The 18,075-nt window shown below is 38.8% G+C and overlaps 1 protein-coding gene across 8 annotated transcripts in view; it reads left to right on the top strand.

Annotated features, from left to right (window-relative positions):
• The window catches only part of Fndc1 (fibronectin type III domain containing 1), a 123,335-nt gene that overhangs the window by 50,173 nt on the left and 55,087 nt on the right, over window positions 1-18,075 (top strand). For 6 of the 8 annotated variants that reach the window (XM_087187897.1, XM_021251961.2, XM_087187896.1 and 3 more), the window contains exons 2-4: window positions 5,772-5,966; window positions 8,750-8,836; window positions 9,239-9,307. The exons of 1 other annotated variant lie outside the window; for it this stretch is intronic. In XM_087187897.1, the coding sequence (XP_087044023.1) occupies window positions 5,807-5,966; window positions 8,750-8,836; window positions 9,239-9,307 (316 nt within the window). In that variant the 5' untranslated portion in view covers window positions 5,772-5,806. One more of the 8 variants, XM_087187898.1, reaches the window with a different exon arrangement.

Genomic DNA, 18,075 nt, shown 5'->3' with positions numbered 1-18,075 from the left:
TCCTTCAGAACATTTTGTAATACTGGTTTGGTGGTTATGAATTTCTTTAGTTGTTCTTTGTCATGGAAGTATCATTTCTCCATTGGTTTTGAAAAATAGTTTTGCAGGGTACATCAATCTCCTGGATGTCTGATTGAATCTGTTTCATGGATTCTGTTTCTTTCCTATGTTGGGCATTCATGGTTTCCATCATTTCCCTAAGCTCTTCTATTTTTTTTAATCTGTATCTTTTTAAAATTCACTTACCATGCCTTTCATTTTGGTCATTACCTCTGAAGTTATCTGAGAAAATATTTCTGATTTGATTTTTATCTAGAGCCTTATTCATTTGCTTTGTTACTTCCAATGTTACCACTTTAGAGAACACAGATGGGTGGGTTACTAATTTATTCCACCTTATTGACCCCTGAGTTTGCCTTTGGCCAGGTGGAAGTCTTGGGTTGTATTTTGGTTTGGTGTCTTCTCCATTTTCTATTTTTTAAAGTTTAATTCCTCCATTGATGCTTGTAAATTGTTTATGGTAGGTATCATTATTGCTAGTATTGAGAACCTTAGGAAGTGACTAATTCTCAGAGATGTCTTCCAGGTATAGCTGGCTTTTCAGTTTTGAGTCTATTGCAAGATTCTACCTCTTCAATTTATTGGGGATGAAAAATTGCCACCTATTTCACCTAGCCTCTGATTCTTTGGGACTGGCCTATAGTATTGTTTTATGACCCCCTCAAGCAATATCAGTTTGGGCATACAAGGAAGAACAATTGATTAGAGCATTATGTTACTTTAGCTAAAGTAGTACAATCAATAATAACAGTACCATCAAACATACTCTAGAAAATGACAAACTGTGGTAGCTATTAATTTGCCAGCTTTAATTGTATGAAAAGGATTTGTAGTTACATAACCAGATGTACAACAAATCAGAAAATTGTGTACAATAAATATACCCTTGATATGGTGATCTTACCCTCAGGGGAGAAAATTTAAAAGGGTTAGGGGAAAAATAGAGAAATGGAAGAAGAGAAAGGGATTAGAAACAAGGCTGGAGGGCAAAGGAAGATTATGGAAGCTTTGGGAACTATTGAAGAAGACAGGAATGAAAGAAGGAAAGAAGAAACAGAAACAAGAACAGAACAAAACAATAACAAGAACAGGAACAACAACAAAACTGGAAAAAATGATCTCACTTGTATAAAAACAAGAGCAAACTTTAATCAAGAAAAAGAGAAAAAAATAGAAAAAAGCAAAGAAAGGAAGAAAAGCAGAAAAAAATATCCACTTTAGGGCATGTTTGCTGAGAGGGCAGACAGCCCAGATCCATGTTGATTAATTCCAGCAAGCCAGCAGTAGAATTATGGTGGTGGTGGATAATCCCAGCAAACCTGGGTCTTTAGTTACACTGAAGTTCAGGCTGCTTCTGGTTTCTGGCTCTGAGGCTGGGACCTGAATTTTTCATCCCACAACATTCCAAGTGCCTCCTGGTGGCTTGAACTCTGCTGTGCCTCACCCTGACACTTGGAGCTGCTAGATGGAGCCAACCCATAGCTGTTCTGAGTTTTGACTTCAGTTGACCCCTTTCTAAAATGGCTACCAGCCAGTTGACCTCTCCTGGGTGGAATTCTGAACCCAAATAACTTACCAGCCACTGCAGTCTGCAGCATCCACTGATCTGTTCTACTGGTGTGTTTCTCTGTGGAGGTCTCCAGGGTTGCCAGTAGTCACCATGCCTCTGCAAGTTTGAGCTGCCCCTCCCATGCTGTGAGCTGGGGCTCAGGGAGAAAGTGTCACCTCTTTCTTCTGCATTGTGGTCCCTGTCTTAGCACTACCCCTGGGCTCTAATTCTCACTTCAGATCCTTGCTGGGTTCTTGGGACCCACTTCCCTCCTCCTTCTCTTTCTCTTGTTGGTATATATTCTAGTGTTGAGAGTCCAAGTATTGGAGAGAGGCTGTTTCCCTATTGCTCATGATTCCATCTTCCTGGAAATTGAGAAGATTGCTCTTATCACCCTTCCTGTTGTGTTTTTTGGTCAATTCTTTTTGAGTTAATCATGGATGATGTTTATTAGGAAGCACCAAAAAGTACCATCCATTTCAAAGCCTAAGGTGATGAGAATCTAGGAAAGGAAAATATCTTTTAATCAAGTCAAGGATTTTGTTTTCCTGACACAATCTGTGTGTGTCTGAAGGTTAGTTGGGAGGAGGTGGCATCTATTGGCCTAATATATTTGGAGAAATTTAAATTCTGGACTAGTCTCCTAAGGAGATCAACTAGAAGACTACCTCTCAGCTATAACTTCAGGGTTCCCAAAAGATTGTTTCAAAACAATATCCACTGGCCAACCCTCTAAGGTCTAGAATGCCACCATGAGAGTCACTCCTTTGGTGAAATTTTGTCCTAAGAATTCAAATGTCTCTGAGAAAGCACACCATCCATTTGTCCTATTCCTTCCAGAGGGTCAGGGAAGGACAATGACACTCATCATAGGGTAAATGACTGTAGGTGCCCCAACAGAGGATGAGAGTGCCCTCCCAGAGGAAAACAGTGAAAATGGTAAACATAATCACAGAGACCTCACAATTTGCTTTTGGATAGGTTTCAGTAGATATGATCATTGGTCATTTATGTTCAAGGACAGATTCCTAGAGCTCATAAGCCAGGCTTTGGTATCAGGCAAAGCCATGCTTGCACTTGGCTGTGTCCCTGATGTAGTTATGTGACTCTGAGAAGTTCACGTTACCTCTCTGTTCCAGGCCTTGATGTTTTTCATTGCCAGTGAGTTTAAGTGTTAGAATAGTGAAAGGGACATGGTTATCACTCAATAAGACCCTTTTCTATCCATTTCCTATTCCCATTTCCATTTTTATGCTTTACAGTAGATACACATCTTGTGCCTTTTGGAGGGGGGCAGTACTGGGGATTGAGCCCAGGGCCTTTGCACTGAGATACTTCCCCAGCCCTTTTTCATTTTTAAATTTTAAGATGGGGTCTCTCTGAGTCACTAAGTTGCCCAGGTTGGCCTCAAACTCACAGTCCTTCTGTTTCAGCCTCCCAGAGTGCTGGGATTATAGGCATGTGCCACCATGCCTGGCACATCTTATGCTTTTTGTCTAACATACAAATGTTAATACAAGCATTTAATGATTTGAGTGAGAAACACATGTTGATAGTACTTGATTATTGATTGGAGGAGAACAATCAAAGCCATCCATAGACACACATGGAAGCTTAACTAGATGAGCAGGTAAAATGATACTCATTGGAGTTTGGCAACCAAAGATGTTCCCCCTTGTCCTTTGTTCATCTTACTGAAGCTCCTTGATGGACTTGAATGGCTCTGTTTATATTGGACTGATGTGTCCATTTGAATGTAGGCTTCTCTGTGTGTTACAGATTATCTGATGCTATATTCAGGGATGAATGTAAGGCTGCTATGTTTTGTATAAGTCTCAAAAGGCCCATGTGTTAAAGGCTTAGTCTCCAACCTGTAGAGCTTTTGGGAGGTGGTGGAACCTTTAAGAGGTGGAGGCTAATGAACCATTGGTTTTGGGTCATTGGGAGGTGCCCTTGAATGGGCTAGTGGGACTCTAGTCTCTTTTTCCCTCTCTCTTTTGCTTCCTGGGCACAGTGAGATGAGCAGCATTGTTCTACATGTTCCCACCATGATGAGCTGCCTCATCACAGATCTAAGAGCATTGGAGCCAATTGATCATGTACCAAATCCCCCAAACTGTAAGCCAAAATAAACATTTATTCTATTTTTATAGTACCAGGGATTGAACCCAGGACCTTTGCACTGAGTTATATAACTAGTCCTTTTATATTTTTTATTTTAAGACAGGGTTTCATGAGTCACTAAACTGCCCTGGCTGGGTTCAAACTTGTGATCCTTCTGCCTTAGCCTCCCAGAGTGCTGAGAATACAGGCATGCACTACCATGCCAGCAAACTTTCCTGTTTATAAGTTGATTATCCCAGATAAACACAAAAGCAAGGCAGGGAAGAAAAGTGAGTATATTTATAGATTGTTCTTTTCAGATATCAGTAATAAAAGTAAATCTTTTTTTGGCCTATGTTGCTGTGGACTGAATCACCAGTGTGTGGCAGTATTTGGATTTCATAGATCTCACATTTAAGAATGTTTGTTGAGGAACAGACTTTTCTTAAGAAAAATTTAGAATTGAATTGGAAAGAAAAGCATTCTTCACATATTCATTCATTCATTCATTCATTCATACATTCATTTTCTTCCTTGGGAAAATCACACACCCATACTTTCGTTCACAGTTTTGGATATTTTGCTTTGCTTCTTTTCATCCTAGTGAGGTGTTGGATTCCTGGGAAGGATTCCTGATGAACTTTTTTGTTAGGAAAGCAAGAGTGAAAGGAACTTACAAAAAAGGAACCACAATGGCTCATTTTAAATGGTCAGCAAGTAACTGGCATGGTGTTTCTGTAGTGTACAGCATCAGGTTGCTTACCTATGGTTTTTCCATCACAGAGTTATAGGAGCTATGCATCTGGATTTAGGTGGGAATACTTTGTGGATAGTCAAACATTGTCTTCGCAATAGACATCTTTTCTCTAATGCTTTAAAACCATCCAGTTCAGACTCACAGTTCATATTTTGTGTTTCTCCAAAGAATTTTCTCTGGGGTTCTCTCCTTTGCCAATTGTTTTACTCCAGAGGCAGTGGGGCAATGTTGGGAGGAATGACTGATGCGTGTTAGAACCATCTGTATTTATTCTATTTAGAATTTTCATTCAGTATTAAAATCATATATTAACCAATGTATGTGTCATCATGGAATATTCTTCCCTTCCTTTTATGAGATTCCAATACATTCTCCTTAATGTTTCTAAGCCTCTCCCTTTCTTTCTTTCTTTCTTTCTTTCTTTCTTTCTTTCTTTCTTTCTTTCTTTCTTTCTTTCTTTTTTTCTTTCTTTCTTTCTTCTTTCATGATTTTTCTTTTCTGAGAATGCCTTGAATCATTTTCAGATCCAAGTTTACTAAAAATTTGTTTGACTGTTGCATGAACATTTAGCATATATTTACATTATCATGCATTACACTATTGGTTACATAGTGAGCTGCAACAGTTTGTTTGACAAAATGTTTCATTTTGGTACATTTGAAAATCAAAAATTACTTTTAGAGCCTCATAACTGAAGATGAAAGTATAATGCTCTTCTTAATAACTTACTTTTCCTCTGGGACAAACTATGGAAACATTTAAATTAGGTATATGTAGATGAAAAAAGAGTTTTACTTCCTTGTTAAGTAGGTGATGGTTTTTTTTGTGTGTGGAAATGAACACTTCTGTTATTCCACTTTGAATACAATAGTATTCTTCTGAATCATGATAATTATGTTATTCTTCCCAGAGGTTTTTAGAGATTATGGCTTATGATACAAAATTTGAAAAACTTATTAATATAAGAATGTCTCTGGATAGGTAAAGTTATTCATCTGTTTTCTTGCATTGACATGTCAGTGCAATCAAGACAGAGAATGTCTCAAGTTTATTTTGATTGTTTCATTCTTGGTTTAAATTTACCACCCATGATCATCCAAAATACATAAAAAGCATGTGTGTTTGGTATGTTTGTTTTGTTGTCATATTGTAACAATGTGCAAACATGACTGTACTTAAAGTCTTTAGGATCAGAAAGATATAATGTCATTTACTCTTTTACTAACAATATCAGAGAACATTCAAAAAAGTTCTTTCCCAACCTGCCATTGCCATAAGTTGATAGCTGCACCTTTTGCATAGTTGACCACCCACTGAAGCCAAGGCGCGTGAAACTGATGTCCACTAAAATGGGCCTGAAAGTCACATGGGACCCACCCAAAGATACTACCAGTAGACCTGTGGAGCATTACAACATTGCCTATGGGAAGTCACTGAAAAGTCTTAAGTACATCAAGGTGAATGCGGAGACATACTCCTTCCTTATTGAGGATGTGGGTAAGTGACACTATGCTCTTGTTCCCAGTCAGAATTAATTGTGCACCAACATTCCCAGTTACCTGGTTAGGATAACTATTTGTGAGACAGAGTATGGCTAGGCTCGAGGTACCTGTGATTCTTCGGTAACCAGTAAGCAACTTCTGAGTCTCTCATCATAAGACTATTGCTTAATGCGCTTATTCTTTTCCCCAAGCTTCCCACCCATGTATTTGAACTAAGTGTTCCTCTCTCCAAATTGAAGTAGCAAACAATTTTTAGTTTCTGAATGTGCTTTGATATATTGATCCTTTTTTGTCATGGCTGACTCTTGAACAACATGGGTTTGAACTGAGGGAGTCTGTTTACACGTGGATATTTTTTGGAGATTTACAACACTTTGAAAAAACTTGCAACAGAGCCACAAAGCTTAGAGATATCAAAAAATTAAGAATAAGTTGAATATGTCATGAATTCATAAATATATGTAGCTAATAATCTGTTATTATTTACTACGATAAAATCTGCACAATTCTATTATAGAGGGTTGAAATTTACCAAAACTTATGCACACATTTACAAAGGTAAAGATGAGATATTAAACCATAACCACAGGAAACTGGAGTGCCTCCTGCCCCTGTTATGCAGTGAACTCAAGTGTTGGCAAATACTCACTTAAAATGCTCCATATGATGTTTTTCATTTTCCCACTAAATTGTATGTCACAGGAAAAAGAGATTTCTCTTGGTCCTCACTTATCTTTCATCATATATAATACACTTAATAAACAAAATATGTGTTACTCCACTGCTTATGTTATCAGGACGGCTTCAGGTCAGCAGCAATCTCTTGGAAAACTTTTTGGGGAGAAAAATATTATATGCAACTTTTCGACTGCACAGAAGTTGGTGCCCCCAATCCCTAAGTTGTTCAAAGATCAGCTGTAACATGTCCCCACGGAGGTGTGTGTAGAATATCATGCTTAGCCACATCAAATGAAAATATATAACCTTTTGTATTTTATTTTAATTCGATTCTGGAAGTTAGACATATTTTAAATCTCACCTTGATTTATATTGTTTCATAAGTGCAGATGTAGGCGGTTAGGACTTGGGGTTTAGCTGGTTCCTCTTCCTCTTCTTTCTTCTATTTCTGATTCCTGTAGCTTGAAACTACACTGATTCTGCCATCGTGTTGGGGTCCAGTCTTAAGGTAGATCATGAGAAGTCACACAAGTCAGCATAGAGAAGAACAGGTGTCCCTTGTACCATGTTAGTATGCTGATACTTTCATGAATCATGACTGGTTCATGGCTCCTCAGCTTTGACCTAGGCCATTGCCCTCTTCACCCTGCACTGCAGTATAATTTTTTTCTGATTCATGGAGCAGAGAGTTTATAAAAGGGAGATAAAGGAGACTAGCTTCCCTTCCTCCTGGCTTCAGCTACATTTCCCCAAATCTCTTTCGCATCACTGTGGCCTCCCAAAGGGCAGCTGTGAGGTTAAATGGAGATTCTATCAGACTGAAGGTATGTGTGGGGTCATATTTGCTCAAGCCTTAGGCTATTATGATTGCCAGAGAGAAGGAAAACAGGCAAAAAGAGAGATGTTGAATTTACTTAAAAACAAAGTGTCTCCCAGTCAACTTTTTGCATTAATTGTGTGGGACTCAGAAACATATGGATTACATTTCTTTGAAATACAAATAAGCTGCCAGTGAAGAAAATGCCTGGTGAAGCATGGTTTTGCATTCTTTAACCTGAAGCCTTTCCCCATTAGTCCACGGGTTGTGCCAAACCCCAAATTCCACCAGGCCCTGCCATGGTTAGACAGCAGTCACACCTGGTGTCACAGATGGTGTCAGTCCTGTCACTGGTCTTGTGACTCAGGCTTAAGAACTGAGTGAGATTTTGTTGAAGGAACACTCCTCACTTTGAGAATTGTTATGGTTGCTGCCTTTGAAAGAACACTTATCTCCCCAACTCTTCATTCTCTACAATGCCCACAAACTTTCATCTCTTCTTGGAATTGGCAACTCATTTACCTGTCAGAAGATAACTATTCATTTTGAGGAAAACCAGTGCTATTAAAGCTTTGCTTTTCAAATGTGCAAATTTAGGGTGTGCTCTCTTTATAACATGGTATCTTGATTTCCCTTGGAATCCCAATATTAGGAGCTCAGCCAAAGAGACCTTTGCTATTTGACCTTGACCCTGAGACAAAAGTAAAAAAGTGAAGCGCAATTATTTCAAGCTTTCACAAAAACATTTTTTCTAGCTTTTTGTTGAAATAGTAAAAAACAACCTGCACATATAGCCTGGGGAACATTTTATTGTAAAAAAATTTTATAAAGCTTTATGAAGAGTTCTCATGTGCTATAAGTTACATTGACATTTCCTTTTTTTTTTTTTTCTGGAGATTTCCATTTGGAGCTTCCATGGGGAAATAAACTATCACCTATAGTTTTTGACCTGTATGTTCAAATACCAATAAGCAGACTATAAGTTCCTGTGTCTTATACTGAGTTCACATTAAAAAGCCTTAAAATCTCCTTTATTGCTTGCTTGTGAATCAAGATTTGTCACACATGCCATGTACTTTGTACTAATTAAAGTTTGTTTTCTTTAGGTCAGATTTGTTTTTGCAAAAAAAGTTGGTGATTTTAGTAAGAAAACAAAAACAAAGCTTCACTTAGGTTAGATTTTCATATATGGTTATAAGCAGAATAAGGAGATGGTTAGTGAATCAAACTATGTCATTCTTGGAGATTTGAAACAGTGGCTTGATGTAAACCATGTGTTTCAGAGCCGGGGGTAGTGTACTTTGTGCTGGTTACTGCAGAAAACCACAATGGAATGAGCCGTCCAGTTTACAGAGCTGAAAGTCCAACTGGTAAGTCTTATCTAGGTTTGGAGGCTGTGGTTTTGGTACTTGGATTGGGAGAAACTTCCTTCTTTACTTCTTCAAATCCATATAAATTTAGAATTGCTAAAGGTTTCCTGGAAGAGAACATTTTAGACTCATATAGCAAGCCAAAGGATAGAAAACTAGGAAAGACTCCTCTTTTAACAGTAGTTTTAATGTAGGTCATTAGCATTTTGGCTGGGGTATTTTAGTACTCACTAGAATAAATCAGGTGGAGAAGATTCAAAATATATATTGCCCCTAAAGCCTGAACAAATATCCTTGAAGACTATTGAAAAGATCATTTACCTAATCATTAAGGATGCACGGAAATATGGGAAGTCCAGTTGTCCTTGTTTCTAACTATCAAGTTGCATTTTCCTAATTTAGGAGGTGAATGGATCAAGATTGATGGTTTTTCCATTAAGGGTCCAGAACCATTTAATGAAACCGTCACAGGTACTACTTGCTCATTTGGTTCATGTCTTCACTGAAGCAACATCTTGCAAGAGGGATGTGCTTCTGTCACACACATGTGCTCACAAACCTTCATTTCATGCCATTGCTAAACTAACACACATGTCATACAGTCCTGGTCAGTTAGCATTTTGCCTGCCCTGCGCCATTGTCACTCATTTTGTCTTGTTGCTTTGTATCCTCACTGGTAAATTGTCCGTGTTTATATCTGGGGAGACTGTTATCCTCTTGCCAGGCAAATATGGTGGATGAGATGGCAGTACTGGTCTGATGAGGATTTTTCCACCTCTTTTACCTGTGAATGGCATAAATAAATGGGACCCATAAAACAGTGGCTTATATTGGCTAATATGTTGCATCAAGTCTTGTTCTCTTTTCTGATAACCTTGGGATATTTTGTGATATGTTAGATACCCTGCCTTCCATCTCCACTCCATATTTGTATATATGTGCGTTTTATCACTTGGATGTTGATGTTGTCTGGTCATATTGTTTTACTTATTGAGAGAAATGTTGACATTTCTTGTGTGTTGTTTCTTGAAAATATTTAACTGATTGTGAAAAAATAATGCACAATGAATACAGTTATTTCAGAATGTGTTTGACAATACATTGAGGAGCTGTGTTTTATTTCCATGTACCATGTATATAAGTACATCAATCTGGTGTTATTGTTTAGAGGAAGGTGAGTATGTTAGGACCAATGGCCATAATATGCTCCTCAAGTCAGTTTTCTTGCTGTTGACAGTTCTCAAATTCCCTTTTATATAAAAAAGTGGTAGAAGACCAAAGTAATCAGCAAAATAAACTAGTTTTGGGGAAAGGAGGTATGTTCTTGCTAAGACATGTTGGTATTAAGATGACTATGGGATATTGGAATGGAATTGTCTTGTAGGTGATTGAAGATGAGGGAATGAAAGTTGGAAGAGGGAAGGAAGTAAGAGCTAGGCATGGATTTAGGAGGCATGTTATAGAGTGAGAATTGAAGTAGGAGAGGATTGGAGAGAGAGAAGAAGGCCAAGGATAAAACTTGGAAAACACTGATAGTACTCCACTGTCATCACAGGGGTAATGTTTCAAGACCCCTGATGATACCTGAAACCACTCTATATGTATAAATTTTGGCTACATGCACCTATCTATGATAATTTCTAAGGTATAAATTAGGCACAATAAGAAATTAACACCAATAACTAATGATAAAATAGAAGTTATAACTACACACTATAATAAAAGTTATGTCAGTGTAACTTCTCTCTTGCCTTTTCTCAAAATAATTTACTGTACAGTATTCACCCTTTTTCTTGTAATGATGTGAGATGATACAATGCGTGCATGATGAAATGATTAAAGTGGATGATGTAGGCATTGTGTTGCAGCCTTAAGCTGCTAGATAGGTGTTACTTGAACAAAAGCATTATGGATACTGTGACAGTTGATCTGATGCAGCAGAAGCTAAGTGACTAAAAAGAGTGTAGCATGTAAATCAGGTCTATAGTAGACAGAGGGATGATTCATGACCTGGGCAAGATGGAGGGAGATGGCATGAGATTTCATCACTGTGCAGAATAGTGTGCAATTTAAAGCTTATATTTACTTATAGAATTGTCCATATAATATTTTGGGTCACAGTTGACTGCAGTGATTGAAACCAGGAAACCAAAACTGTGGATAAGGGGTGATTGAGAGACTACTGAAGACCTAGGAAATGTGCAAAATGGGAAAGGATGTTTATTTCAGAGGTGTTTACTCCTGAATGCACACACATAATCAAACAAATTTAATATTTTACTGACAAATGTACATGCCTCGTATTTGAGTCTTATATTTTGTATTGTAAGGGATCATTTTGTTTTTATAATCTTCCTGATAATACTAGTTTTGGAAGAAATAATTTTCTTGTTTTTTCATGGTAATTAATTTTTTAGTTAAATAGGAATGTGTGCATATGTGAGGGTGTGTACATACATGGTGCATACACGTGTGCATGCGACCTTTCTGAGGCAAGCATTATGGAAATCCTGGGTCCCAGGGATTGGAGACAATCATCCTCCAACTCATTTTTGGCTTCCTATACTATGAGACTTTATTTAACCTCTCATTGCAGACATCTTTGCAGGTTTTGGTTGCCAAAGCACTGGTATAATACGTAGTGCTCCATTTGTGGTATATTATGATAAAAAGATATTAGAAGAAATTGCCTGCTTAAAACCATTTGCAGCATATGATAAAGGATAGAACCTTAGAAACAAAGCCAAACAACCCATGAATGTCTAGACTGCCTAGACTTGGTTAAAAATGCTTTGGGAAAAATCACATTTCATTGTTAATGACAATAATAATAATTTACAAGAAATTGTCACTGAATGATCAACATGTATTTATATAGTTGTTTGAAATTTGGAAAATATGCTATGTTCTTGTTATGAGAAGTGGTTAAATGCATGATAATTTTGTCAAACTAAAGCTATTCAGAAATTCCACATCTTCGTTCAAAGGAAAGGATTTGTCTTCAAAAAAATGCAGTATTAGCATCACCACCTGGCATGAGGCACAGAGGGATTTGTTAGTGCATCTGGTGACATCTCTGTTCTTCCAGGGCTTCTTTGAAGCCAGAGGGGAATCCATGTTTTTATTCTGCTGGGAGCAAGGGTTTCAATTCAAATTTCAGATTTCCTTTTGCTGCATTAGACCTATTTGGATCAAATTATCTTTACTTAAAAATAGAAATTCTATTTTTTCACTCATCCCTTCAGTGTCTGTGGTTTTCCAAGTCCAGGTCCTTGTGCTAGAGATGGATGGGGATTAAGATAGTCAAGGATTCACCTGAACCAAACTCATATTCTAGTGGGAAAGAGAACCAGTAAACACAGATAGTGCACACAACCTATTGGCTTGCTGGGGGAGCCGTAACAAAGTCCCATAGACTTGGGGGAGCTTAGCAACAGAAATTTGTTTCCAGTGGTTCTGGAATGTAGAAGTCCAACACCAAGGTGTTGGCAGAGCTGGTTCCTCTGAGGCTCTCTCCTTGGCTTCCAGATGGCTGCCTTATTCCTGCTGTGTCCTCATATGGCCTTTCCTCTGTTAGCATGCATCTTTGGTGTCTCTGTGTGTCCAAATTTCCTCTTTTTATACGGACCGTATTTGGATCAGATTAGGGCCCACTTTAATGGCCTCCTTTTAACTTAATTACTGCTTTAAAGATCTTAACCCCATTCTGAAGTTACCTGGGGTTAAGACTTCAGTGTATGAATTTTTGGAGGGGGAGGAGGACACAATTAAAATGAAGACATAATCACAAATTGTTTGAAAAAAGTAAGCTATACTGTGATGTAGAATAAGCAGATGGGGGAATTAGAGTTTGGGAGAGTGGTGATAACATAGTGGCACCCAGGTGAGACAATATAGGGACCTTAATGATGAAATTATGTGAGAAGGAAAAAGAACATGTTGGAGAATCCTTGGGGTGGGCAGGACTTCAGTGACTCTCAGACTGGACACTCATCCAAATACAAGAACTCTCAGGACTCAGAAATGACAGACCAAGCGAAAATGCAAATGCAGGCTGGAAATTTTAGCTTCCTCTTGTATAGCTCATCTCCTATCCCTCAGCCAGAACATTTTCTTTGTATTTAATGTAGGATCTCTCTTGTCGGGCTGGCTGTAAGCCCATAGCTTCCTGTTTTGTCCTCAGAGAAGAGATGTCACAAATCTTCTCACTTATCAGAATGCTGTCATCTAGCATTTCTGCAAACTTATTTTCTATGAGTTGTTTTAGCTTCTTTCTTTCTGAATCTGGGGTAACTGGGTCATGCAGAGCCAGGCCCAGGAGTTAAAACATGGATGTGTCCCAGCTTTGTGATTGTCCAGTTCATGAGCTTAGCTGGGCCAATTATTTTGCTTTTGCCAAATTTTTATCTTGGGAAACATGTTAACCATGTCTGGTTAATTTCAGCTCTGAATATGCCCATGTCTGTTTTTAATACTTTTCTATCATTTTCTGAAATCAGTACTCTGTGCTTTTCTTGATCTGTGAAGCTAAACTAGATTTTTGCTTCTTATTTTCTTTACATTACATTTTAGTATGCTCATTTTTGCATAGCTAACTAGGAGCTTGAACTCAAGTTCAACATAGAAATTGCTATTACTTCCTGCCATTTCCAACCAGCTTTGGCGTGCTGCTCACCTGTGGTGTAGCTGCTCCTTTCTTTATTATGGACACCTACTGGCTTCTAGGCTACCCCAGTAGTCCAGTAGTCCATGGGCACTTGGTTTGTGGTATTCTGTACACACCAGGCATCCTGGACCATGGCAGTCTTGGAGATGATGACCCATTTGATATTCTCACCTACTGGTTTCTTATTGCCACCTCCACTCATAGATCTAGAGTTAGGGATGTAATTGCTCCCATCACAATCTGGAATTGTGAATTTTCCTGTCTGATGACAGTCATCTCACTTCTTCCATCCCTTGCATCATGAGCTGGCTTTCAGACCTTCTCAGGCTCTGGGTTTGCAGACCCTTTTCCATTTCAAAGTCTGAAACTGTCCCTGGCTTGTTTCTTTTTTCCTTCATTGCGACTACACTCATGCAGGACAGCCACATGACTCTGAACTGCCCCAATGGCCTGGTAGTTGCCCCACCAGAACTGCCTAGCTGCCTGGTGTTCTCTTCCTGGCCATTACTTTGAGAGAAATAAAGAGCTGAGTTGACCTGTGTCATTGTAATTACCAGAGTTGATGTTTTCACTTCAACTGCGCTCTTAAACTGCTTGGCAATTGTCTTATATGTCCCCGCACAGTTGTCTTCTTTTCTTCCATAGTGGCTGGTACAAAGGTTTGCTACTCACCTCAGCATAAAGAAGCCTGACCTTGGCCTGTGTTCTCTTTTGGAGCAGGTGCCCTTGCTTCCTATTCCCCGGGGAAAGAAAGGGTCAACTGGTAACATCTCTCATCTTCCTTTCAAACCTCTATCTCTCCTTCCTTTCTCTTGAAGGAGGACATGTGGAGTCATCCCTTCTCTTTAAGGCTGATACTACACATAGAGAGTCTTTGAAAAGAGCTGTTAAACCCTGGGGCAGGTGGTGTGTCAAATTCATCTTTGGAGCCTTCTTCCACCAACCTCCTAATGCTTGGCTTGAAAAGTTGAAACCTTCTGTTCAACAAATTATTTTACACAGAAACAATGAAACTAAGATGAAAAACCAAAGTTTGGCGTCTTCTTACTGTCTTATTTCATTTTCTGCTGTGAAAATAGAATTACTGAGTCTGGATAATTTATAAAGAGATCTATTTTGGATCTTGATTCTAGAGACTGAGAAGTCCAAGACTATGGTGATGGCATTTCTTGGCTTCTGGTGAGGACCTCATAGTGGAAGGGCAATTGGTACATATGGAAGGGGCAAAATATGAGAGGTGAACTTACATTATAACAATCCACTCTAGTGGTGACAAATGGAGTCCTGGGAGAGAATTGCCGTCATGTTCACTAATCCATTTTTGAGGGTTCTGCCCTGATGACCAACATTTTCTACAACATCCCCTCCTGGCCTCCCACACTGCCACATTGAGGAGCTAATCACATGAACCTCTGGCAGACACACTCAAACCATAGCACTCCTTCCATAGGAAATAGCTGTGGGATAATGAAACACGTATACCTAAACATGTATTTCTTTTTTTTTTTCTGCCAGCATTTCATCATTTTACCAGTTTTCAGGTACATTTTCTTGCTGATTTTTAAATTTTTCCATTTGTCCTGAGAATTCTTGCCTGCAGTGCTTACTCTGTAGCAATATTAAACTTGCTACAGTTTGTCACAAAATTTCTTGTTTTTATTATTTTTGCATCATGCTACTATAGTGTTAGTCTTTGGAAACAAAAGACATGATTTTATTATAACATTCTGTTTTAATAGTGAGTTTCCATTTAAAAATAGTCTCAGTTGCTTTTGCCTTGCTGAGACATAATACCTGACACCCACAATTTAAAGGATGAAAAGTTTATTTTGGTTTACAGTTTGTAGAAGTTTCAGTCCATAGTCAGTTGGTTTCAAGGCAAGGAGGCATGGCAGGCAGAAAGCAGCGAGCTATCAAGGGAGGAGAGAAAAATGTATACACCAGGAAAAGAAATACTTGCATAAATACATTAATACTAAATTTATTGAGACATCATAAGATTAATACAAGTTACCTTTGGCCTCTACAATTACAAGAGGTGCTCCAAGTGGGGGCTGTTAGCTTCTAGACATTATTAGTAAGATGAACTGCTGAAGTGTGTATACGTTTTTTTCAGGGACTCTATATATTTGTTTCCAGGCCATACCCACAGTGACCCACCTCTTTCTACCTGGCTTCACCTCTCAATATCATACTCATCAGTGGACTAATGTAGTGTCACATACCCATGATCCAGTATCACACACAACTCCCCCAAAGTTGATCCAGTCAACTCCTCCAAAGCCCCACCTATGAGTGCATGAGGCCTTGGGGGAACATCTAGGTATAACCCATAATAAAAATGTAATTCTTGATTGCTGAAAATTAAATGAATACTGGCCGAAAACTGTACTTTTTTTTTCTAAATGGAAAACAGGTTCAATATGACTGACATGGAAGTAGAAAACTCTATAAACCAAGTGGCCCAAAATGGCTCTTTTCCTACTCTGTTGATCTAAGGACATAAGCCACCAATTATAATCTCTACAGTTCTGAGGTTTGAGAGTGAAAAAGTGCAGGCCTGGTGCTGTCATGCCTCTGATGAGGGCCAGAGCTTCCTGTCAAAGATCCCTGTATATTCAGATATGAAAAAGCACTTTTTAGAAAGTTCTCCATCTATTCATGTGTTGTAATTGGATTTTTAAAAAAAAATTTAAAAAAAAATTGAAAATGATGTATTGGACAATGGCAAAAAACTAAATTAACCAATAGCTGTTCTCTAAAACAAGGATTTCACTGCCAGAAAACAACTGTGTTGCTTCTACTCCCAAATGAAGCAAATACAGAAGGACTTTAGACTACAACAATAACCCCAAACAAACAAAACAAACTTCTTTAACTGAGGCTTAATTTTCCTTAGAATATTTAACACATCTTTCTCGTATGATACATACCAGTACCCTATGAGCATGTCTCTGTACTATATCGAGCGGCCCAGAAATGTCAAATGTCTGCCCGTCAGCTGATAAGGAGATCAGGAAAGGATTATTGATTGCTTCCTTTGTTTTCTGTGGCCCTTATGAATTGTCAGGAACTGTGACTGGAAGTTGACACACCACCAGATAGATCCAGAGCAGCAGTTGCTGCTCATTTCCACATCAGGAACAGAGGAAACCTTCACAGATGGCCACCTAGAGCAGCTGGTGTTCCCTCCACTTTGTGTTGGGGTTTGTTCTAGCCAGAGATGAGGAGCCAGTAGGCTGGGCTCAGGGAAGAGCAAACCCTGAGCTCCTGTTGCAGATGGCACAGCAATGTCTAAGTCGGAATTATAAGGACATCAGCCACTGGCATTTATCCCCAGGCTTATAGGTAAACCACTGCCATAGATGGGTCACAGATTCTAGCCCACGAATGCAATGTCAGAACAAGGGAGAGATCTTTGGTGTCATTAATGTAGTGATGACCACCATCTTCGGGTGACTTGGAATCCTGCAGCCCAGCACAGCCTCAGTCCTATATGGTGAAACTGATGGCATAGATACATTTTTGCTGATATTCATAGGCTCTTGATATTGATAGAGTCGCTGATATTCATTGACTGTTCTAGGGACAGTAACAAAGTTAGCTGCCAACTGACAAGATAACATCCTGAGTTGCCAACATACAACAGTGATTCTCAGAGCTTTTCAAACCAGGATCCCCAGAACTTGGAAGGACAGGGTGCTACCAGCAGTCCATGAAGACATAAGGGAAAATGGCTGCCTCCAACAGTAAGTTTCTTCTTAATGGTCAAGCACTGAAACTGCTACTTTTAACCGTAAAACAAATACCAGTTATTATGGAGTAGTCTACAAAATTCAAACACAATTTTAAGATAAAACATATTGGGAAAAAATTGGCATACTCTAAGTTTTAGGGGAACTAATTTCATTTTCTTTTTAGCTAGGTAACTTCAGTGAAAGGTTTGTGAAAATCGTTCAGTTGAAAAGTGATGTGACTATTCATTGGTGAAACAGTAAGATAAAGCAAGAGGGTTGAAGCTGAATGTCTATAGCATGGCTTGAAGTGTTTGCTTTGCTTCTGAGGCAGGCCTCCTTTATTTCCAATACCATATTTTGGGATACTATTTGGGCGGCTTTGCGTAGCCTGTGGGGTGGGCCTCTGATTACACCACTGTTTTTTTTGTTTTTTTTTTTTTTGGTACCGGGGATTGAACTTGGGTCCTTTCACTTGTGAGGCAGGTGGCAGAACCACTGAGCTAAATCCCTGGCCCTACACCACTGTTTTTTATGCTCATGCTAAGTAGCACTTCCCATGTACTTTTCATTTAAGGTTGTCCTGGACACCACTGCATGATACTAGAAAGCAGGGTTTCTGACATATTCTGCAGTTCAGTGAGCTGCAAAAGTCTTAACTTCAGGACCTTATGCTGGTTGCTTTGTTTTTAAATTTAGTTTTTAGTGCTGTATAAAGGTGTTTTGGGCTTACACAATCTGTAATATTAGCAGTTGACATTTATTAGCTTGGGGGAGCTCAAGGTCTCCTACCCTCTTTTCCTTTTACATCCTATTAAACTTTTAAAATCTCTCTTCTC

The sequence above is a fragment of the Heterocephalus glaber genome, unplaced genomic scaffold (assembly GCF_053883595.1).
Source record: "Heterocephalus glaber isolate CG9 unplaced genomic scaffold, H.glaber_assembly_v1.0 deba00001523, whole genome shotgun sequence".
Lineage (NCBI taxonomy): Eukaryota > Metazoa > Chordata > Mammalia > Rodentia > Bathyergidae > Heterocephalus > Heterocephalus glaber.
This window is presented reverse-complemented; position numbering and strand designations above follow the sequence as displayed.